The sequence below is a fragment of the Colletotrichum spaethianum genome, assembly GCF_022836535.1.
Source record: "Colletotrichum spaethianum MAFF 239500 DNA, contig09, whole genome shotgun sequence".
Taxonomy (NCBI): Eukaryota; Fungi; Ascomycota; class Sordariomycetes; order Glomerellales; family Glomerellaceae; genus Colletotrichum; species Colletotrichum spaethianum.
Genome location: NW_026054779.1, coordinates 94,303 through 117,264, shown reverse-complemented (window position 1 = coordinate 117,264; position 22,962 = coordinate 94,303). Strand labels below are relative to the sequence as shown.

Here is a 22,962-nt window from a genome sequence, read left to right as displayed (position 1 = left end):
AAGCTGGGTCAAAATTTGGGAACCAGACCGGGGGCCACACCGCACCCCATTCCTCAAGAGGAGAACTAACCTGTACATGCTATGTACGTCGCATACGGGGAGGGGTACTGCGCGCACAGTAGCGTACTCGCCAGTGGTCAGTAACCGGGGATGTCCAAGTGAAGGGCCCTGGTGCTCTGGCATCCTGTAGCCCAGCCCAGCCCAGCCCAGCCCGGCTGTCCTGCTACTTCTCGACTTTATGCTGCGATTTTGCTTGCTGTGCTGTACGGGCCTTTTGCCTTCCCCTCTCTCTCCCTCTCCATCCAACTACTCGGTACTATACACTGTCTACACACCTGATGAGCGCTCCTTGGCGGTGTTTGGATCCAGACGGATTCGGGCATGCCTATCTGACTTGTCCTGGCTTGCAGTACGGATACAGCATCTGCCTACCGGACGGATACTGACTGCCTTTTGCAGCAAACTAACCTGACGTGACCTAACTCAACCTGATGCTACCGATAGACTTTGAAGGTACCTGAGCTTTTGCCGTCGGGTACCTAACTTCTTCGCCTTGTCTCGCCTTACCTGAAGCTGCAGGGCATGCCGCCGTGTGTTGGATGCGTTGCATTCTTGCAGCCCTTGGGCCTATGCTATGTTGAGCAGTGCAGTGCTTTTCTGCCTTTGCCTTCCTTGCCCGTTTATGATGATTCCTCCTTGCCACTCTCGAATTGGCCAAGGTGCTTGCCATCATCCTCGTCCCGCCTCTTTCTCTGCTGCCACGCCACAGCAGCGACAGTGGACTGGACTGGCTACCTGTTTCCCTAACCTGCCTCTCTGATACCTTATTCTTTTTCGCCTCCCGTCCCATTTCCTCGGTTCTTCTCGTCTGGCTTAGGGTACCTACTTCGTATATCTTTATCTCCCCAACACATCCTGAACATTGCGGCTCGGTAACTTAACCTTACGTCGAGCATAGGAGAGAAGAAAAGAGAAAGAGACAAGAGAGAAAGGCAGTAGCGTCCTGGTTTCGCTGTTTTCACTGCTCCCAGGTAGTTGCTGCTTCTGCCACTCCTGCCACTACTGCCGCTCTACCAAACCACGGAGCCACCCACACTTTACCTCACTTCTGTAGTAGTACCTACTCACTACCTCTCCTCCTCTTACGCCACCACCGCCGCAGACCGAAAATCGAGGAATCTGAGGGCTGAGAGTTGCACGTCTCTCCCTCTCTACAACGCGCGCGTAATCCGCATCTGCATCTTCTGACAGGCCAACAACCAAAATCGAGACGTCTCACACTCTCGACTCTCATTCCTCCTTCGTTTCCTACTGCTGCTCGTCGACCGTAGCGAGCCGGCCCTGCCTGCACGCACACCCATCCTTCCCAACCCCGACCAAGCCAAGCACTGCACCGCCAACGTCGGTCGTCGCCGCACACAATCGCATCCTACCCCCCGACATCTCCATACCGCAACGCACGCCCCTCTCTCGCCAACCCGACTGATCGAGCAGGCGATCCCGCGCACTGCAAACGCAGTGCCCCGCGAACAACCAGCGAAAAGCGAGCACACGTACAACAAGGGGCTCGATCACGGCGACGGCTCGCCGTCGAGTTCCCGGGGTATTCTTCTCCACCAACATTTTTTCATCCTCGATATCCCCGGTCCTCACCCTTCTTCCCTTTACGCCTTGGAACGGTGACCGGTTTTTTATCCAACCAAGGTTCTCGTCTTCCTGCGCTTCTGCCTCATGCCAAATCCCAGTCACTGCGGACCTTTGAGCCTCCGGCAAGGCCTTGTCCTGCTCGCGACCACCTGGGTGTTTATAGACTTCTAGGTCTCTACCTCTGATTCCTAAGCATGGACTCCCAGTCCGACATGCAGCGGCCTTCCATAACCTTCGGCGACCGTTCCTCGACAGACAATTCTTCCGAGGCGACTCCCATAGCGAGCGTGAACCCCGACTCTGTAGCGCCTCAGCTGCCAAACCCATCCGCCGCAACCACCTCAGCTCCCGCCCCCGTCTCCGCCGCCGCTGCAACACCCAGCTGTAGTTCATCATGGAGTGCCGGTTCCGACCGCCAGCTGGGCCATGGTGCCAGTCCTGATCCGTCAGATCGAGTCTTCCCAATCCGCTCCGTTGTGAGCGTTGACCGCACTGGTAGGACCTCCGGTGAGCACGACTACTTCCCGCGAGTACCCGACCATGGCCAGTATCAAGCCCCCCGTCCGGCCAACCCCCGTATCGATACCGCCGCTCTTGAATCCTTCTCTCGTCGTGATTCCGCCTCTACACCACTGTCCAGTATGACTTCGCCAAGCGACCGTCAAGGAGTCCAGACAAGAAGGAAAATCGCAGGATCTGGTCCAATATCCAGCGTTCAAGCCGATGCCGCACGTCAAGGCAATTCGCAACCCCTCGAAATATTTCAAGATAATGCGTCAGAGGGCGAGGAGGACTCGGCACCAGGAGACGATTCTTCACAACACCAAACGTCTCTCTCCACCGGCGCACTCGGCGACACGGGCAACGATGGCCTATTAACGACGCGATTCAAGTACGTCATGACGGACGGAGGTCACCATGTGATTACAGGCACCGATGGTGTTCTTCAGCGGTGCGAAGATGAACCTATCCACACTCCTGGCTCTATTCAGGGATTTGGTGCTTTGGTGGCTGTTCGCGAAGAAAACGATGGGCGGTTTTCCGTTCGTTATGCCAGCGAGAATACGGGGAAGCTAATGGGATACTCGCCACAGCACCTGTTCCGCCTCAACAGCTTCTTGGAGATCTTGAGCGAGGAACAGCAAGACAACTTGCTTGACCATATCGATTTCATCCGCGACGAAGATGCCGACCCAGCTGTCAACGGACCAGAGGTCTTCAGCATATCCGTTCGCCCACCTAAGAAGAAGAGCGTCAAGCTGTGGTGTGCCATCCACATCAACCCGGCGCATCCCGATCTGATCATCTGCGAATTCGAAGTCGATGACGACCACCAGTTCCCGTTACGGCCGCCGGACGAGCCCATACCCATGACCCCTGAAGATACGCTGCAATCAAACCCAACATCCGAGGAGTTGGCTGAGAGCACTGAGATCTTGAGCAAACCCCTGAGAGTTTTACGGAGTGCACGCAAGCGCAGAGGTGACGCTGGGGCCATGCAGGTGTTTGACATCATGTCCCAAGTACAGGAACAACTCGCAGGGGCGCCAAACCTGGAGGGCTTCCTCAAGATCCTAGTAGGCATCGTCAAGGAACTGACTGGTTTTCACCGCGTCATGATCTACCAGTTCGACTCATCCTTCAATGGTAAGGTTGTTACAGAGCTCGTCGACACCACGCATACCAAAGATCTGTACAAGGGCTTGCACTTCCCTGCCTCCGATATCCCACGGCAGGCTCGCGAGCTATATAAATTGAACAAAGTACGTCTCCTCTACGACCGGGACTTGGATACCGCCCGTCTTGTTTGCAAAGCAAAGGAAGACCTCGACGTACCGCTAGATCTCAGCCATTCATACCTTCGCGCCATGTCGCCGATCCACCTCAAGTACCTGAAAAACATGGCCGTTCGGTCTTCCATGTCGGTTTCGATCAACGCCTTCAACGAACTGTGGGGCCTCATTGCCTGTCACTCGTACGGCCGCAAGGGCATGCGTGTATCATTTCCCATCCGCAAAATGTGTCGTCTGGTAGGGGACACCGCTTCCCGCAATATCGAAAGACTGTCGTATGCCACTCGACTACAGGCACGGAAACTCATCAACACAGCGCCTACCGAGAAAAATCCCTCTGGCTACATTATCGCTTCCTCCGACGATCTTTTGAAGCTGTTCGACGCCGACTTCGGCATGCTATCCATCAAAGGAGAAACAAAGATTCTTGGCGACCTTGAGCAGTCGCAAGAGGCTTTAGCTATGCTCGAATACCTGCGGCTGCGCGAGTTGACATCCGTTGTTACGTCCCAGGATATTCGCGAAGACTTTCCAGATCTACGGTACCCTCTGGGGTTCACCGTTATTGCAGGACTGCTTTATGTTCCTTTGAGTGTTGGAGGTAACGACTTCATCGTATTCTTTCGGAAAGGTCAGGTCAAGGAGGTCAAGTGGGCCGGAAATCCGTACGAGAAGACGTTACGCGAAGGCACAGCTGCATACTTGGAGCCCAGGAAGAGCTTTAAAACCTGGCATGAGACGGTGCTCGGTAAATGCAGAGAATGGTCAGAGGAACAAGTCGAGACAGCCGCGGTGCTTTGTCTGGTCTATGGCAAGTTTATCGAAGTTTGGAGGCAGAAGGAAGCAGCGTTGCAGAGCAGTCGCCTTACACGGTTGTTGCTCGCAAACTCCGCCCACGAGGTCCGGACGCCACTCAACGCCATCATCAACTATCTCGAAATTGCATTGGAAGGCTCGCTCGACCAGGAGACCCGCGAAAACCTTGCTAAATCCCATTCAGCATCCAAGTCGCTGATTTACGTCATCAACGACCTGCTCGATTTGACCAAGACAGAGGAAGGACAGAATCTGATCAAGGATGAGGTCTTCGATTTTGGAATGTGTATCCGTGAAGCGACCGATCCGTTCACCAACGATGCCAAGAGGAAGGGCATTGAGTATCGGGTCATTGAGCATCCTGGTCTACCCCAGCATGTTTGCGGTGATAGCCGACGGCTGAGACAAGCAATTTCCAATGTCGCAGCCAATGCTGTACAGAACACTTCGAAGGGTTCAGTGAGAGTCGAGTTATACGTTAGCGAGGTTTTGGATCGACGGGTACGCATCGAAATTGTTGTTGAAGACACAGGAAAAGGTATGACTGCGAAGCAACTAGACACCTTATTCCGAGACCTCGAGCAAGTCAGCGTAGAGATCGATGAGTCCAACTTCATAACCTCGGAAGACCCTGAACCCGGCAAAGACACTAGGATCTTAGGGTTGGGATTGGCCGTTGTTGCCAGAATCGTTCGCAATATGGACGGCCAGCTGCGCTTGAAGTCAGAACAAGGGATAGGGTCGAGATTCGTTATTCAGTTGCCCTTCGATCTCCCCGAGGACGCCCCTGTGCCTGCTGAAGGTGGTCAGAAGTCTGCCAAGTCTAATACAGCGTCCAGCATCGCGTCTGTCACGACAGCGATATTGCCGGATAACGATGGCGAGTTGACGCTTATCGATAGAGGAAGTAGACTGTCCGTTCTCCAGGAGGGAGCGGCAGATGAGGGGGCCGCCGAGACGCACAGTCTGGAAAGCAAGCAGAGCGCCGCTACAGGAGGTAGCAAGAACAGTGGGCGGAGCTCTCGAAGCGATGCTGAACGGTTGATCGACGCAATCCAGACGCCTCTTTCTATCGGAGAAACTGACCCGAACCGGCCAACTGCTCATCGGCAGTACTCGAAGGAACATTGCAATCGACCAACATCCTCGGAGGGGAACAATGCCTCATCTGCCTCGGCCTCCAGACTGATGGGTTCGTCAATTTCGCGGCGAAGTAATCCGAGTATTTACACTGTCGAGTCGTCAAAGCCTCCCGAAATTGGCTACGCGAGCGTTGCGGATACGAAAACACCCGTCAGGGCGGTCAAGGTACCTGACGAATACTTTGACCAGCCGTCAAGGCCCCAGCAAAGCGAATCTTCACGAGTCCTCTTCGAGGTTTTTGACAAGCCCAAGGCCCCAGGGACATCAGACGCTGGCACTATAGGCACTGCCCCGAGCGTTGTCTCGGGCGCCGATAACACCAAGTTGCAGGTCCTCATCGCTGAGGATGATCCGATCAACTCAAGAATTCTGCGAAAGCGCTTGGAGAAGTCTGGCCATCAGGTCTCTCACGCCGTCAATGGCGAAGATTGCGCAACCGTTTACCACGAGAAGCCTAAGGCTTTCGATGTTGTCCTGATGGATATGCAGGTATATCAGCCCCGTTTGTTTGCCTCGTCAACTTTGTCTTTCTAACCGGTTCGTTGATTTATAGATGCCAATTGTGGATGGGCTTACAAGCACGAAAATGATACGCGCCTTCGAGAAGTCTAGTGACTATGATGGGCACTCCGCAATAGCCTCTCACAACGGCAGAATACCTATTTTTGCTGTCTCGGCATCCCTCATCGAGCGGGAGATGGACAAGTACATAAATGCCGGTTTCGATGGCTGGATCCTCAAGCCTATCGATTTCAAGCGACTCAACACTTTGTTGCTAGGTATCGTAGAGGACGACGTCCGTGCGACATGCTTGTATGCCCCAGGCCAGTGGGAGCATGGTGGCTGGTTCAACCTCCGAGAGAATAGGGCCAAGGACGGTGACGTCCAAACGACGCCGACAGAGACACCGGAGGTCCCGACCAAAGACCTTTTGTCGAAGGAAACTACCGATTCTACACCTGACGCTCCAAGTTGAGAACCTGCTGGCTTCACAGCATCGAGCCGAACCGGCAACTGGAAAGCGTATTATCACTATCTTCTTTCTATTTCTTTTGGGTGCCATGCGAGTATGTGGGTAGTGGCAAAGATGATAAGCCGCCATCCGCATGATGGCAGGACTTTGTAAATTTTCCCTCATTTGCATCTTTGCAGATACGCTGGCGGTTCAGCTAGCATTCGTCGAGCTGCGCTGGCGACTAATTCTTCCGCGAGGAGTACACCAGTGACGACCGTGATGGCGTCTCGCGAACACGGAGTTTTGTAGTCCAAGTGACGGGATGTGTTTTAAAATCGGGCATTGGCTTGTTGAAGCGTGATGATATAGATTCAAAGTGGAAACGGAAATGATACCATGGCAAAAGCATACGGATTGCATGGGAAAGGGAAAGGGAAAGGGGGCCCGGCGGCCCGGCGGCTCATAAAGCTCGGCACTGGGAGGCGTTTTATATTTGCATATTGTAAATGTCACATCTTACAGTTCCTCAGTGCAATATACCACCCCGGTTCTTTTTCTTCTCTGTGGTAGACTTTGACTGATTTCATGCCTTGAGGTGGATTGCTAACCTCGCTTCAGCCTGGACTGCTTCTTCCTCTATATACAGCCTACAATGTTTCGTTTCGGGGAGCTTCTACCCTAACCTCCTTTCTACTTGGCTAACACTAATTGGTCGTTCACGGTCAAGTCAGTAACACCACGACAAAGGCTCGAATCTCTGTTCCAGAGAGCCACGCAAATTCTAGGATGAAGAACCAGATAAAAACAATGTTTTAGTGCAAGCAGGGAAAATGCTATTTCTCAATACCTGACTTTGCATTCCGGATATGTGCAGAGACGTTATTACTGCATTAGCTTCCTTACTCGTGGCACTGAAGCTATCAGTACCAATAACAGTGTATACCTAAAAGCAAAGTGATGGCAATTTTGAGTATTCGGCCCTATCATATTATTGACTCGGTAGATACGCAGGTATAGTATTTACAACCCTACTCATTCTTGTCTCTGCCTTTCTTTAGCCATGCCCTTTTAGGTGAGCAATAAGGTAAAGAAAAGCCAGGGCACAAGAATCAGGGACAAGTGGAAGAGCCAAATGGAAAAGACGAAACCTAGGAATCAAGCCTCTCCTCTGTTAGCTTCTTTGCGTGCTATAATCCGTTGTTGTTCTTTCGCAAGCCGAATCAGAGTCGGTTCAGATGGCGTCGCGGTGAAGGCACATTGTGAAAATGGGTCATCATCCGTTTTGCCACCCTAGCACATAGCCATGACAAGGTTTGCTCTTATGACTGACAGGAGTCGAGCGATGGACCCTTGGACTCAACAACATTCGAGTCATACATGCCTTGGGGGCTAGCTCGCACTCACAACACGGACGACTATCTTATCATCGTCTTGTCAGGCTAACGACTATCCCCAAGAATCGCTGAAGAAAAGGTGGTATCGACTTTCTGTCTCGCAAGCGATGGTAAACAACTCTCCTCCTTGATTTGGACGCTGCGATGTCATTCAAACGCGCTTGGCACGCTGGGGTTCGTCAAACGTGTCAGGTCCGGGCTTTATGACGCGATGGTCCCTCCATGCGGTCGATACGTGAGTGAACCGCTCACGTCCTGCTTGCCCAATCAACTTCGAGAGCTGTGGGTATGTGACGGACAAGGTGCGACGGAAAATAGGCTAAGCTCCTTTTGTCACCTCAGGAGATACACGCCGGCATAGACAGAGAGGACCAGAAGACGGACGCAAGCAATAGCTACACGGCATGTGGAGGAGTGCGGGTGCAGTTCAAGACTTGGTCCAAGCAGCCGGTGCGTCGGATGTGGTTGGGAAGGACCTTGCAGATGACCAGACTCCGAGGACGACGAGCATGAACTTTAGGCCGCGAGTTGGCGGGTTTGTCCTAATGTACCACCGTAGCATGAGAGAAAACCTCCCGGTTTCGTCGTCTATAGTCAGGACGAGCCCACGTATCTTTTACCCTTGCACTCCGGAATGTCTGTCGGCCCAGGGCAGATGGTGATGGTGGCGGCAACGGCAACGGCAACTGGGCAAGAATAACAAGGACACGACTCGGACCCTCGAATCGGCCTTTGGAGTAGATCATAGAGGCAGGGAACCCGGACGCTCGGTTGCATTGGCTTCCGTGACGATTCGCTGCCGATGGACGAGTGCAAATCGCGCTGATCCGTCTACCGGCAATCCCAAAGATCTGCGTCGACGCTTCTGGTCCCCACGTGTCGTGTCAAAGAGAAGGGAGAAAATCTTACAAAAATAGGTGCATAGTGTCAGATAGACTTTGTCAGAGGTTGACAATGAATGATCTCCTGCAATCGTCCAGTTCAGTCTTGGATAATCTCTCCTGTCTTCATCATCCTTTGTATCGTGACAATGTCACTGTCTCAAAACACGGGATTGAGGGCAGCCGGGACGTAAAAACAGAGACGGAGGGTGGGGTGACAAGAACAAGGCAAGAACCGCAAGCAGAGGAAGATGAGAGGAAACGAGTTGGACACTCGAGCTAAGAGCACGCGAGATTGTAGCAAAGCACACCCTCCGCTTTGGAATGGCAGGGTAATGGGATTGAGGACTGAGCGTTTCTCTGAACTCAAGCATCTCAATGCTTTATGCTGATTCGACATGCCATACCAACCGGGACCATCAAACAAGGTTCCCCGCTGCCATCGCGAGCTCACAGATGTAGATACATGTTTAACTTCCCATCGGCGTTGGGCTTCAGCTTTTCCTTCTTTCTTAGGGGCCGAGGTCATTCTCGCTGCCAATGAAGCAAGCCCGAGCTTGGAGTTGAACAGATGCCCATCCTGACATGGGCAGCCCGGCCAGTCCGCGAAGAGCCTCCGTGCATAGGATGTCGACAGAAAGAAACTCAACCCTGTATCCGATGTTCAACCTTGGGCAGGCTCTCGTCTTCTCTGCTGCAAGCCAGTATATGAGCCCTCGACGACAGATTTCGCTTCTTTGCGTCAAACGTTCAACTAACTTCCCGCCATGGAAACTCTCCTCTTCCGCAAACCACACAGGGCCCCCACGTATCTTTCCCTCCGCAGCCCATTGAAAGCAACATCGAGATGGAAGCGAAGTTGAACGGGATATACAAACTAAAGATGGAAGCGCAGACTTCCCGTCCCCCACCGTGAGCCAGGTATATGCCAACAATCCCCGTCTCTGGCTGACACTAACCACTAGGCTTCTTTTCCCCCTCTCTCTGGCCCCATTTCCCTCGATCAATGGCAATTGCGACCCGGGAAAGAAGTGTGTCCCCCGCGGTTCTACGACTCTGCCCGTGGTTTCTCAGGTGATATAGACGGCTAAAGCGAGTAGCGAGACGACGAGAGGCCCAGTTACTCTGTCCCCCTTCTTTCCATCTTGATCAGCAATATGCTGCGCATTTGTTGCGAAGAAGGCTGTGTGCCCGTGCCGGGATGAGATGCTCGGAATAACGAACCTCCTAGTCTATCAGCGTAGAAATGACTCGCTGATGATGGGCACAGCAGCACACGAGGAGGGATTGTGCTGGACTCGTTCTAGGCTCAAAAGGTAATCCTTTACGAAAGCGCTGCCTGGGAAACTCTAGCCACCCCCTCGTTCCTGTCATTAACTTCGAACTCTCCAAGTAAACCCTGAACCGGTTCGTTACTGACGCTGCTTCTATTTGGAGGTCTCTGCTTCTGATATGTTCTCCAATATCCCCGATGAGCTCGTAACCATCTCCAACTGAGATGACCGACTCATCTTTGCTCCTCTACCTTCTTATTCACCGACCTTCAGACACGGGCGGCGCCCGTCAGTTTGTCGGTTTCAACTGAATTCTGGCTTATATTCCATTGTCTCTGCTTCACATCTGCACTACGACCCTACTACACCGTCGCCAAGATGAATACGTCTATCCCTCCGCAAGTGTACGCCGACGACAAGAGAATGACAGTCATCGGATCTGTGGTCTTCTGTGTTCTCTTCGCAACCACAATGGTTGCTTTGAGAGCCTATACAAGAACGAAAATCATTCGAATGTATGGCGTCGATGATTATCTCGCCGTTGCTGCTCTGGTGAGTAAAGCTATTGCTGTTCAAACAGAACGTTGAGACTAACATTTAATACCAGTTGTCCACAGTGGCCTGCGGCACTACCATCGCACTTAGTGAGTTGATTCAGACATTTTTTGCAGAAACTCAAGCAGCTGACTTAAAGAACAGTGACGACTCATGGCCTTGGGAGACATATTGTCCTCCTAACCCCACAAGACATTACTGAGTACATGAAGTTGTTTTGGATATCAATAGTTACTTACAACTTTGCCATGCTCTTCATCAAACTCTCTTTCCTCTGCCAATACTATAGAGTCATGGTTGTCCCGAGGCTTCGCAAGATCTATGCAGTCGCCCTGCTCGTCGTGGGAGCCTGGGCGACCTCTCAGCTGTTTATATCAGCACTCCAATGCATGCCAGTTTCCGGCTTCTGGGATCAGTCGGTGAAAGCCAAGTGCATTCCGAACCAGCCGCAGTGGTACGTTAACGCCGCGGGAAACATCATTACCGACGTCGCTGTTTTCGCCTTGCCGATACCCATCTTCTGGCACCTCAGCCTGCCGCGAAAGCAAAAGATCCTCCTCATAGGTATATTCAGCCTAGGGTTCTTGTAAGTTTGCCAACATTCTTTGCTCATTATGCGTGAACACCTTGTCCTATAGCTCGATGGGCTAACATTTCCCAGCACTGTCGCCATCAGCATTGTCAGAGTGCAATTTCTGAACATATCGGCCGACTTCACCTGGACCAACGTTGAAGCCTCCCTTTGGTCTCTCGGTGAGATCTCGTCGGCCGTAACATGCGCCTGTCTGCCGACTCTCCGTCCGCTCCTGACCAAGATGTTCCCGGGGCTGATGAGCAGAGTGAACCTCTCATCTGTCCTTAGCCACCAGACTGACACGCGACATACCCAGCCGACGCGGGCGTACTCGAGTCTTCCAAAGCCACATGATACAGAAAAGGGTATTGCCGAATCAGGAATGTCCAGCGCACGGTCAAGCCATCTCAGGGATGACAGGTCGACCACCTACGGCTTGCCTTATAAGCAGCAAACAAACGAGTCGAGCGAGACCATCTTCGGTCTAGCCAGCGTACGTGAGGACACCATTACCCCTGTTAAGCCAAACTCCAGTCCTCTGAGTCCGCGACCGGTGTGGAGTCCTTCCAGCTCTACCAAGCCGTCTCAGTTTCGGAGAGATGGAACTCCATTTTGAGCCGGCACGCAACCGGAGACCGGGAGAGAGAATCATGAAGTTATAATTTTCGCTGTTCCTGTTCCTCTCTACCCTGTTGCCTCATCTCTTGCCATACTGGTATCATTATCGTAATACAAGGGGACTTAACAGAGAGGAAGGAACGGCGAAGCCGGCGAGAAAGACGATGGCGCCAATATAAGAAACAAGGTTAAGTTAGTAAGCAAGATCATGAGAGTGGTGGTGGCAGGGATTTTCTCGGCCAGGGAACCGAAGCGATGACGGGAAGCGTAGCCTCGCAGCCTTTAGAAACGTTGGCGTCATTCAACTCGGAGGACATCACTCTTGAGAAAATATCATGTCACCAGCTAGTGTTTGTGCGATATCAATGGCGCTAGCACAGAGAACAAGGGGCGACCGCAACGACAGACGCCCACGGTTCACCGTTTCATATCCCCCGACAATAATTAATTAATGTTATATTAAGTTTAGGAAACTACTTTGGTAGCATTATTAATGTACTGGGTATCTGGAGTCACAGAAGAAAGCAGCGATGACATTCCTGTGCGCTCTAATTCCATCATTCTTTCCATTCGCTTGTCTTCATGCATGCTTGGCCATTCAAAAGCCGCATCGCCACCAGGACTTCTTCTCGGGCGCCTTGTATCCCTCCTCTTGAATGTTATGCTTCCCAACAATGGTAAGGAAGACCTGGTCAAGTGTTGTTGGCGAAACGCTGAAATGGTTGATACCCAAATACTCCCTCTGTTCCTCCAACATTACAGCCAGCTGGCCAACCGCACTTGATGATATATCATTTGCTGGTGTGATTTCCTTGACCTTATCGCCTCCAAAGGCTCTGATAACCTCCTTTCCAGGTACAGAAAAGCGCATCTGGCCGTGGTACGTCTTCTCCTCCACGTCGGCTCCGGGGAGAGTAGCCATGACCCACTGGCGGAGATGTTCGGTCTCTTGGGGTGTAGTGTGTGGCGCCGTCTTGCTGATCAGATGGACATGCAGGGCATCGCCGAATCGATGACGGAGGTCCTCCGTCGTACCGACAGCAAGCATGCGTCGGGCAAGAATACCAGCGCGGCTTGCGAGAGCATCAGCCTCCTCCATACTGTGCGTGGTCAATAGGAGGGATCGGCCCGTAACCGTGGCGGCCAACGTCTTCCACATGATCCGCTTGGCGGCGGCGTCCAGTCCTGACGACGGCTCATCGAGGATGAGGACCTTCGGGTTGCCCATCAAAGCAATGCCGAGACTCAGTTTGCGCTTGTTGCCTCCAGAGAGAGCGTGGGCCATTCGTGTCGAGAATGCCTGCAAGCCGACCGCGTGGATAACAGCGTCAACATTGTGGCCGATATCGGGAATACCACGTACACGAGCATAGAACTCGAGATGCTCGCGAACCGTCATCAAGTCCATCGCGTCGTGCTGGGGACACACGCCAAGGTTTGCGCGGGCAGCAGGCAGATCGTGAATGACGGACTTGTCTTCGATGAGAATCTCACCACCATTTCGACTTGGCTTGATGTCTCCGCGAATTAAAGAAATGGTCGTCGATTTGCCTGCTCCGTTTGGTCCAAGAAGAGCAAACACTTGAGACCTTTGAATACCAAAGCTTACATTGTCGACGGCTGTGTTCCTCCCAAATGTTTTAGTCAGATGCATGACCCGCAGGCCGTCATCGCTGCTCTGTGTGGTTACTCTAGCCACCTCATTTGCGACTTCCTCGTCAGATGCGTTTGCGTCCTCCGTCTCGTCATGGTAACGTCGCTGCCAAAGTCGCCGGGCCGACGTTCCGACAGAGCCACTATCGGCCCAAAGTAGAATGACGAACAAGCCGATAGACTGCAGGAGCAAGTACAAGATGGGACCTCCATATTGAAGAATACCACCCGGGTTTGATGCAAGATGCCGCCCGTCGCAGGCCGTCGAGAAGAGGTTTAAGGCCAAGAACATGGCCCGTACGACTGAGCCAATAGGCGCGACGGCTGAGATGACGAAGTGAACAACAAGAATGTTGTCGTCGATTCGTGGGACGGGCGAGAATGTTACCGTGCACATATAGGCGACCAGATAGACCAGGAACATAACCGCTTGTCCGGCCGCGACCCAGGCATACGTGGACAGCGCTGTCTTGCAGAACAGAGATATCACGTACGCCAGGAGGATCGCAGTCAAGCCGTAGAGCAAAAACACTACGAAGATGAAGCCGACATGATACCAGACGGATGACAAGGCGGCCCAGAGTATGGTAACAAGAGCTGTGGACGCGAGAACGATAAGGAAGTCGAATGCGAGATAAGACGACCACAGAGGCAAGACACGGACACCGTTACTGTACTGAAGCCCGCGCACCCCCTGTCGTCGCTCGAGGCTTGGGTACAGTGCAAAAAACCCTGGGTAGCAAGCCAGAGCGATGCCGCTGTACACGATGAATTGTAGCCCGTCTCCATCCGAACTGGCGAAGGGGGTGGCGAAGGGCGCCCAGGACATCATAACCGTGACATTGCTAAGCAGCATGTTAAAGATATTTTGGGTGAGCAGCGGGTTGATGAGGCCATTGTAGTTGGCCATGTACGCGATGGTTGGTACCATAGAATCGCCACCCAGCCAGATTCCGCCTGGCAGGGTTTCTAACCGTCGCTCGAAGATGGTGTCTTGGAAGGCCTGGAAACTTTCTACGAAGGTGGCATTCTCGGTCAGGATCCGCGCTGCATCTCCAGAGCCGGAGCCTCCAGAGCCGGAGCCGCCAGCAGCAGCGTTGAACACTGGGAGAAGGACGCTAGAGGCAGTGTTGAGATCGAACCTCGAAGTCGGGCCAAGCACCAGTTTCCAGGCAAAATCTGTGAGGCTGATTCCTTCTGCCTGGTCGAGTGAACGATCCTCGGAAGGCGCACATCCACTTTGCCCTTGATCTTGAATGAACAGAGTGACGAGGCCAGCAGCTGCTACAGGCAAAGCGAATGCGGTGAAGTACGGAATCCAATTGGTCTTCAAAATGGTGATGCGCTTCCGGAATAGTACGGCTGCCTGCTCCATGAAGCCAATCTGCCTACCATCTAGCAGTTGCAGCCCCCCTTGAGGCGGGGCACCGACGGGAAGGGCTTCAGCCGATGCAGTTGAAAACGTTTTCTTTTCGTTCAGGTCCGACCCGGAATCGGGGATCACATTGCCAGATTCTCCATGGATTTCTTCAGCCAAGTGAAGAAACACATCTTCGATGGTCGGCCCCGAAAACCGATATTCGTGGATTCCAGAAGCCTCGAGAGTGCGAATCACCTGGGCGGCTAGGGTTGAAGACGGGGAAATATAGCTGATGAGGTCGAAAGATATCTTCTTTTGAACTCCTTCAACATCGGGAGCGTTCTTGATTCCTGTATCCTTGTGCACGTGGACTCGATACCCACCACCGAGACGGTCCTTCAGCTCGACCGAGGAGCCGTCAGCACGGAGGGTACCTTTGGACAGAACGGCAATGTGATCTGCGAGGAGATCGGCTTCGTCCAGAAAATGCGTCGTTAGGATTATTGTCCTTCGTCCCCTTTCTGCCAAGAGAATATCCCAGAGTTTACGTCGCGAGAGAGGGTCAATGCCACTGCTGACTTCGTCGACGCAGCAAACGGCACTCCCTCCAGTAAGCATCATGCCGAGCTGTAATTTGCGTTTTTGGCCCCCCGACAACGTCTTCGACATGGCTTTGCTTTTCAGCTCTAGGTCAACGGACCGGATAAGGTCGCGAATCTCCTGCTTGGAAGCGACTTGCCCGGGGGACTTCAGTCTGTTGAAGATCTTGATGTGCTGTTCTACCGTCAAGTCGTCCCACATGACATTCTTTTGGGGCGCAATTCCGAGTCCGCCAGTGCCATCGATGGTGATAGTGCCGCTTGTAAGCTTGCTTGTGCCAGCAATCGAGTCCAGTGTTGTAGACTTCCCAGAGCCATTGGCGCCCAAAAGACATAAGATTTGTCCTCTGCGAACTTCTAGAGTCAGGTTGTCTACGGCACGAACGTGATCGCGGGGGCGTGAGATGAAGGAGAAGAGACGGCGGATTCGAGAAGGGCTGTAGATCTTGGTGAAACCTTGCAAGCGCACAGCAGTATCGTCCGGCCGGGGTCCGTCGGCCGCAATTCCGCCGTCCCGGGACTTGGTCGGATTGAAGACTATCTTCCTGCCTTTGGTAGTAGTGCCATGAAGATATGACTCAATCAGAGCTCCAAGTAAAGGGTAGGCAAAGATCTGAATAATCAGGAACACCCAGAGGATAATACCAGAGAGTTGCCAGGGGCTACCTGGGGCAACCTCGGCCAGGTTAGTCGGCAAATCTTCTCGCTCCCATCTCGCCATGTACGTGATGAAGTAGACGTAGTTGCAAGGCGTGAATAGAAGACTGAGCAACCCCACGGCGGCAGTGCTCGGATAAGATATGGACTGTGCAAGGATTCCGAGGAGCATGATGGCGAGTATAGCCGCAATGCCGCTGATCTGAGCCTTTTTGAAGAGCGAAGAGGTCAAGATGGAGAGGGATACCATGGCTATCCCGTTGAGTAGGTGGTATATCAAGACGATTCCAACGCCGGTTCGCGCGAAAACACCAGCGCGTAACACCAATGACCCGATCACCCAACCCGGAATGTAAAGCAGACTGAACGAGATGTGATATGAAATGATACGGGCAGCCTGCGCGTGCCATCTGCGTTTGACGGGCATCATGGCGTCGACTAGACGAATCATGCCACTCTCGCGCTCGGTTGCGATGAATCCGGTGAGATGGTACGTGACGAAAAGGACGCTGGTCATGAAAGCCACGCCCATCCAGTTAGTGATGGCACTTTGGTAGTTGATGCGAATCCTTACGGCACGCTCTTCCTGGGTGATCGACGTGAAGGGGTATTCGTCGACAGTCTCTGGGAGGGGGCCCTGCTCTACTTGCGACGGACCGGACCCGGACGATGAACCGGACTGAACGGAAGCAATGGCCACGTCGACTGCTCTCTGCAGTGGCAATAGGTAGATTTGGGCATCGTTCCTGTCAGAATCGACATCGACGACAATGCTTCGCAGAGCTCCGTCGCTGCGGAGGGTGTAGTTCCAGTAGTCACCTGGGCCCTCCGATGGAGAGGCTTGGAACACGACGGCTCCGTAGCATTGGGAGACACCGCGAAGGTTAGTAGGGCAATCGGTGCCAAGATCGGTGGTAGATGAGCGGCGGAGGGCCGTCTTGCCGGCACTTTCAACAGAGTTTGCTAGGGCGTCGATGACCCTGTCGATGTCGCCTCCGGAAAACCCATTGTTCACAAACACAACGGTTTCTCTACCGGAGCCTGCCGCAACGTTGAGGGCGTCCGGAAGGGATCGAATATGTCGTGGGTCTGAGATGCCGTAGACGGCTGGCGGCACGAACAGGTTCTTTGCGAAGCTGAAGAAGGTCGTCAGAGCTATGGGCAGGATGAATGCGATGAAGACGGCGGCAACGGCGTGGCGAAGTATAATCTTCCAATTCTTCACCGTGAGCGTCGACGTCTGGCGTAGAAACGCCATTATTGACGAGAGTCGCCTGAGGCGGGTGCTTGAAGTTCTCAATCGTTTTCTAGGGGCCGTTGGCTTCGTTGTCGAAAGATGCGATCGAGTCTTGAGGTGGGTAAAATGAACTTGGGAGATCCCTTTGCCCCCAGCTATTACAACTGTCTATCAACGGTACGTAACGACGTCGGAGCTTTGAGGAGAAGGATGAAGGCAGAGGCGTAAACAGTCAAAGTAGTTGGCTGCATGGGGTATATACAGTGTTGTTAGTATTGTTGTCGGTGCCGCCTGAAGATCGTGAAAGACCGGGGTGCCTGGGCGAAGATGATGATATGCCTCTTGGGCGGTTGACAGTGGGCGGAGGTTACTCCCGAAAAAGACGGAAATGGATGAAAAGTTGAAGAGAGCTTTGATGATGTTCTTTTTCGACGTTCGAGAAGCGGGGGCAACAACCGAACGAATCTCAAAAAAGTGACGTGCCGAGCTAAGTACAAGCGCGAGGAAGCGATGCAGATGGTGGAAGAGGAGAAGTTGCGATGAACTTATTCAACCAGGGTTGTTCCTCGGGTCGGAGCCAGATGAAGCAGCAGTATCAAGCAACAAAAGAACGGCTCACTGTTGTTACCTTTGCGGCCACAAACAGTACCAAACAAGGACCTGAAGTTGTAGGTGCCAGTGGTGAGTGAGGGTAAAGGCGTGTTGTGGAGGATCTGGGTTGAACGCGCTAAACGCCACCCGTCCAAAGGGCAATGGCGGACCCCTTTCCCATCAGTTCCTTCCGACTCTTGTGTTTTGAGTGACCGGGGGCCTCCTGCCGAGACAGAAAATAATAACTGTACTACCTAATGAGACGAAGGTGTGTGAGTGGACGTCGGGCGTCGTCTTTACGGTGATTCTCCACTGAACGAGAACAATTGTCCCGAACTCCGGGCCCCCACCGTCTCCAGTCCCATGCACACGTTCATCTCACTCTTACCCGCTTTGCACTCACTCTTGACAACGTCTGCTCGGATCCTTCGACCTCGCTTAACCGGGCGTCTGGGCAAATCTGGGCAATCTGCGGGCGACTTGGCACCATGAGCTCAGGCAACTGGTAGGGTGCCTAGGTATGCGAGGTCTGGGCGGGGCTGACAACAAGGTAGGTAGTAGCAGAAGCAGCCTCATTCATTCCATTCATGATTCACAGCCCAAGTCTTGGGCAAAAAGTCATGGTGCTTTTGGGTCGTGGAATGCTTGAGCCTCCACTGAGGAAGGGACTTATGTGTGCGACACCCATCATCTTATCTCCACGCCGGTCGGTGCAAGATACCATGCATGCTACGTGCCGTAGGCTTCCCGCAGTCGTGTTGATTTCATGACTTGTGCAATACGACAAGCACCGTTTTGTCTCGGGGGCTCTATAGCACAAACGCCAGGCTCCAGTGAGGCGTCGCGCACATCTACACCTGTCCGAGTCGGGATGGAGAATACGATGACTCGGCGTCTATGTCTGGCTAGGACGCGTGTCCCCCAAACCTCGTTCGACCACTTATCTGCATCTTGAGGACACCTCGCTGTCTGCTTTTCAGTTGTGTCACATGGAGTTGGACCGTTCGTGTGGATGCTGCGCCTTCGGTTATTTCACTTCTCTGGTTCCCGCACTCGAACTGCGCGCCAGTGGGCACCACTACTAAGAGCATAGCGTAGCTAAGTCTGAGTGGTAGCATACAATCATTGACGTCGGTCAAGACTTGGGCGGCCCTTGACACCGACCAGAGACACCAATCGCTGTGCTGTCGGTCCGAAGTCGCCCCTTCCAACACCGACTAGTCGACTCATGTGCCTCTCTGGTTGTTACCAAAGCTCCACTACAAGTTGGCAGATGTAACCGTCCGCGGATCGCCGAGAAGACCACCTCTCTCCAACGTGCTCAAGAGGTTCTCGACATCCGCACGGAATGCCGATATCAGGCATCCTGACGGCTGCCGACCTACTGCGCCACGAAACTTTTGCCGAATGCCTCAGCTCCGCCAGGTTCGCCAAGGCCAAGCATACCCGATGAGTAAAATAGTGTATGATGATATAGGAGAAAGACGTGACAGCAAACCCAAGTAGTTGGTCTACTGGAAGATAGATATGAGACCCCGAGAGATGAAACGGGCCAGATAGGTGGTATGTCGCTGAAGATGAACATAATGACTTAGAAATTGTATCATCTACCGCCACGCCACTGCTTCCACCACCCTCATTCCTGTTATCTCTGTTGTTCACGGGTGCACGGATGCCCCCGTCCTCATCCCCATGTATTCGGTTAAATGAGTACTGCAACACTGTTGGGGAGGGACGAAGGTGTTCACTGATGAGTCCTTAAAGAAGTTTCACAAAAGTCTCGGTGTCATTTGGCTAGATATGCTTAACTCCCGACTGAGCATCATGTATCTCATTGCGGGCTAATTTGGTGCGTCTTCTCATGGACGATGCTCCGAATCGCAGTCTATTCCTCGGTCGAGCAACAAGGCAGAGTTAGCAACAACCATCGCCCTTTTCAAACATCAACCCTGCTCGTTCTTCCGAGTCCCCCAAAACCCCTTGCCGTAACTAATCAAGATTTCCTCCCCTTTCCCGATGCCCCCCTTCCCACGACCATTCTTCCCTTCAGGCAGCACCCAAACCGCCATACACCGCTGCCGAAATCTTTGACACCAAACCTCGCGAAACTCCGCGTTGGGCCTCTCCGCAATTCCCCGATAATCGTTCACGAACCGCGCCTCGTTGCCGCTCTTGTCCGCGTCAACCGCGACTTCGGCCTCCCGGTCCAGCCACAGGTCGTAGTCTGACTCGGACGGCATCTCTGGGTGTACGGTGCCCAGGTACGGCAAGACAAAGGTCCCCGGCTTGAGGTGCCGCGCCGCGAAGAGACCGCTCTGACCCTTGGCTGGGTGCGTGTCGTCTGTGATGGGCGTGATTTTGACCAACGGGCTCGGGAGAACCGTGGCCTGCGCCGGGATGTCAGGCAGATCTGCCGACTTCTGGCTGATGGTCTGCCGTTGGGCCGGGGTTAGGAGCCGGGAGTGTGCCGGGGCTGAGAGATACGGGAGCCCTGCCGGCCAGTTCTTAGGCTGTGCCATGAGGTGTCGCGTTTTTCTCTTTCTCCCTGGGATCGGATCTACGGTATTCTTGAATAAATTAGGCCGAGTCGACGGACTTCTTCCGACAATTGAGCTGACAGGTTTTCAGTTCGGACACCGGCACAGTTTCCTGCCCCGTCTTAAGCAGAGGTTGAGAACGAGAGGGTCGACCCCACCCATATGTCTGTTGTTAGACGCTCGGGCTACCTAGGGTTCCATCCAATGTCCGTCTTGAATTTAGGCGACGCGTTGAGACGTGTTCGGACGACCTCACCTCTCTACGGACACTGCCTACATCCCACAACTCCGGGTGAAACTATGAGGATACTTAGAAGTTGGACAAGAGAAGTAATTGTTGTCTTATGGACAATGTCATACTCGCAACGCACATGTGCTCTGGATATCCCAGAATGCAGCTACACCTACAACATAATACATTATTGCTTCCTTTTCCCCTGCCCTGCGGACATGTATAACACAATGCCCAGCTCCAAAGAAGTAGCCTTCTCTACTTCGTCCCACATAACCATGTCTCCATTATGCAAAATCTATTTATCTTGCCCCAGCCATGAGTCCTTCATAGTAGGAAAGGCTCAGGTGCAGTGAGTGCTTTAGGTGAGCGTCCTCCGTGAGAGGAAGACCTAATACTCGGGGAACGTCCTACAGTAGCAATATGTCAGTGCACTGTCCAACGTGGGCGCATACTTGAGTTACGACATACCTGCTCTTGCTTAGAAGTTTCTACCATCACCTTAGCTACGGTCGACCCCATCTCAAAAATGGCTGCCAAGCTCGTGATGTTGGCACTTTCGGCATTCTCACGCATGGCAGGCAAACCCGCAACCAACTTTTCGAGAACAGGTGAGAGGGCTTGCTGTCGCTGCCTGCGACGGTTCACCAGTTCCAGGAACGCCTTGTAAACTTCGCCACCAAGAGTCCAGCCTGCGATGTCGTCGTCGTGACCTTCAAAGCGAGACAGGATAGAAGCCAGCTCATCATAGTCGCGGCTGATGACGGCGGATGGTGCCACCTTGTGCACGAAAACCTCGTGGGCCTCCGGGTATGATCCTGCCCGGAGCAGGCACTGCACTTCAGCGGCAGCATCCTTCTTGACAGCCCTCATGTAGAGAGCCTGAGCCTCCCAGATCCATGCAGACGGGATCTTCAAGGTTTGAGTGAGGGTTGTAAAGCTTGTACCGTTTTCGGGCCCCAAGAGACCAGCATGGCGACAGAGATTGTCTTGCACAGCCTTGGCCCTGACTTCGGGCTGGCTCAGGTGCAACAAGACAAACGTAGCCTCGAGCCAGCTTCCCTCGTTGATCAGCTGATCGGCGAAAGAGATTGTCAAGGCGTCGGCCTTTTCGATTGCGTCAGCACCATAAGACACCTTGTTGGTAGAGAGCAGGGCGCGGCTGAGCTGCCAGCTGAGACGGACGTTGAAAGGCGACAGCTGGCTGTTTTCTGGACGCAACACAGCCTCTAGATCGGTTTGCTCGTCCGCGTAGAGTTTGAGAAGGCCCCACAAGAGGTCCTCGCGCTGATCCTGGTCTTGATCTTGCCAAAGCGCTGGAATGCCTTGCTCGAGATACCATGTTTGCGGCCGCTGCTCTCTATCCTGGGTAACGTCATCTTGGAAAACACGAACGGCGGCAGAAAGATCGTCCTCGCGTGAGATGGAGTACCAGAGACGTAGGCCAAAGGCCTGTTTCCAGTCCAGACCGAACCGTTCAGAGATAACAAAAGATTCCATACGGTCTTCGAGGGGAACGCCCTTCTTTCCCTCGCAAACGCAAGAGTTACCGCTGAGAAGTTCGTATATTGCCCGGATAGGATCGGCAAACTCAGACAAGAAGTTGGCTTCTTGCCATTCGTTAAGCTGCTCGCGCATGTCCTTCTTGGATTGATCATTGCTGCCAATCAGAGATACCAAGGTAGCAAGCCGAAAGTTTTTGCCGTCGAGAAGATATTTGCAAGCGTCTTGAATTCGGTGGCCAGACAAGGCAGCAATGGCCTTTTCTTCACCTGATCTCGCGAGAGCGACGGATCGCGACGACGCAGAGTCGACGAGTGTCGCCCAAAACTGGGAAAGGGTGTTTTTGCGGGGTCCAGCTTCAGACGCTCCGTTGGCGGTTCCAGCTGCGTCAAAGAGAATACTCGCAAGCTCCCAGACTAGCTTTTCGTGCATGTTAGCAGGGTTGCTGGCGTCCTGGTCGTGGAAAATGGACTTGAGCGTCGTAGGGTGCAACGATGGCTCCGGAACGCCTCCGGCAAGCTCTATCCGCGTCATCTGGATCTGATTCTCAAGGGCTTTCGCGGACGCCTGTTTCTACCAATTAGCCATTGCCTCCACGTTCGCTCCTAGAGAATCACCACCTACCTCGTTGGAAAACTTGGCTACTTGAATCTCGCGACCCTGAGCTTGGATGACGTTCTTCGTGATCATGAGGCTGTCAGCCGTGTTTTTACTCCCAGCGCCCTCAAGGGCCGAGCGGGTAGAGGCGAAAACCAGAGTTCCGTCAGGTCCCCAACTAGGCCTCATCGAGTTGTAAAAGGAGCGGTCGGCATCACTCATGTCGGACTGGTCAACAAAGGACTTGGTCTGTCGTTCATAGGGCCACTAGATTAATATTCGCCTTAGTCAAATGGTCACATATTAATACAGGAAAGCCATTCAGGCCCCAGCCCACGCAATGCAA

General features: G+C 53.2%; 6 protein-coding genes across 6 annotated transcripts; 3 read left to right on the top strand and 3 right to left on the bottom strand.

Annotated features, from left to right (window-relative positions):
• Nucleotides 1-1,841: 1,841 nt before the first annotated feature.
• ColSpa_04271 (cyanobacterial phytochrome B) lies at nt 1,842-5,933 on the top strand (the record flags this gene model as incomplete). The annotated part of the gene is made up of 1 exon (XM_049270483.1): nt 1,842-5,933. The coding sequence occupies one exon, from the start codon at nt 1,842-1,844 to the stop codon at nt 5,931-5,933; it is 4,092 nt and encodes a 1,363-aa protein (XP_049126440.1).
• Nucleotides 5,934-5,985: 52 nt separating this feature from the next.
• Nucleotides 5,986-6,375, top strand: ColSpa_04270 (uncharacterized protein; the record flags this gene model as incomplete). Its single annotated transcript, XM_049270482.1, has 1 exon — nt 5,986-6,375. The coding sequence occupies one exon, from the start codon at nt 5,986-5,988 to the stop codon at nt 6,373-6,375; it is 390 nt and encodes a 129-aa protein (XP_049126439.1).
• A 3,906-nt stretch (nt 6,376-10,281) lies between these two features.
• On the top strand, nt 10,282-11,686 carry ColSpa_04269 (satratoxin biosynthesis SC1 cluster protein 4; the record flags this gene model as incomplete). Its single annotated transcript, XM_049270481.1, has 5 exons — nt 10,282-10,455; nt 10,511-10,547; nt 10,690-11,044; nt 11,120-11,525; nt 11,567-11,686. 5 exons carry the CDS (start codon nt 10,282-10,284, stop codon nt 11,684-11,686), a joined length of 1,092 nt encoding a protein of 363 aa, XP_049126438.1.
• Nucleotides 11,687-12,248: 562 nt separating this feature from the next.
• Nucleotides 12,249-17,177, bottom strand: ColSpa_04268 (ABC transporter A family member 3; the record flags this gene model as incomplete). The annotated part of the gene is made up of 1 exon (XM_049270480.1): nt 12,249-17,177. One exon carries the CDS (start codon nt 17,175-17,177, stop codon nt 12,249-12,251), a length of 4,929 nt encoding a protein of 1,642 aa, XP_049126437.1.
• A 2,513-nt stretch (nt 17,178-19,690) lies between these two features.
• On the bottom strand, nt 19,691-20,266 carry ColSpa_04267 (uncharacterized protein; the record flags this gene model as incomplete). Its single annotated transcript, XM_049270479.1, has 1 exon — nt 19,691-20,266. The coding sequence occupies one exon, from the start codon at nt 20,264-20,266 to the stop codon at nt 19,691-19,693; it is 576 nt and encodes a 191-aa protein (XP_049126436.1).
• A 611-nt stretch (nt 20,267-20,877) lies between these two features.
• On the bottom strand, nt 20,878-22,838 carry ColSpa_04266 (nucleoporin NUP145; the record flags this gene model as incomplete). Its single annotated transcript, XM_049270478.1, has 3 exons — nt 20,878-20,907; nt 20,988-22,586; nt 22,644-22,838. 3 exons carry the CDS (start codon nt 22,836-22,838, stop codon nt 20,878-20,880), a joined length of 1,824 nt encoding a protein of 607 aa, XP_049126435.1.
• Between the last annotated feature and the right edge of the window lie 124 nt (nt 22,839-22,962).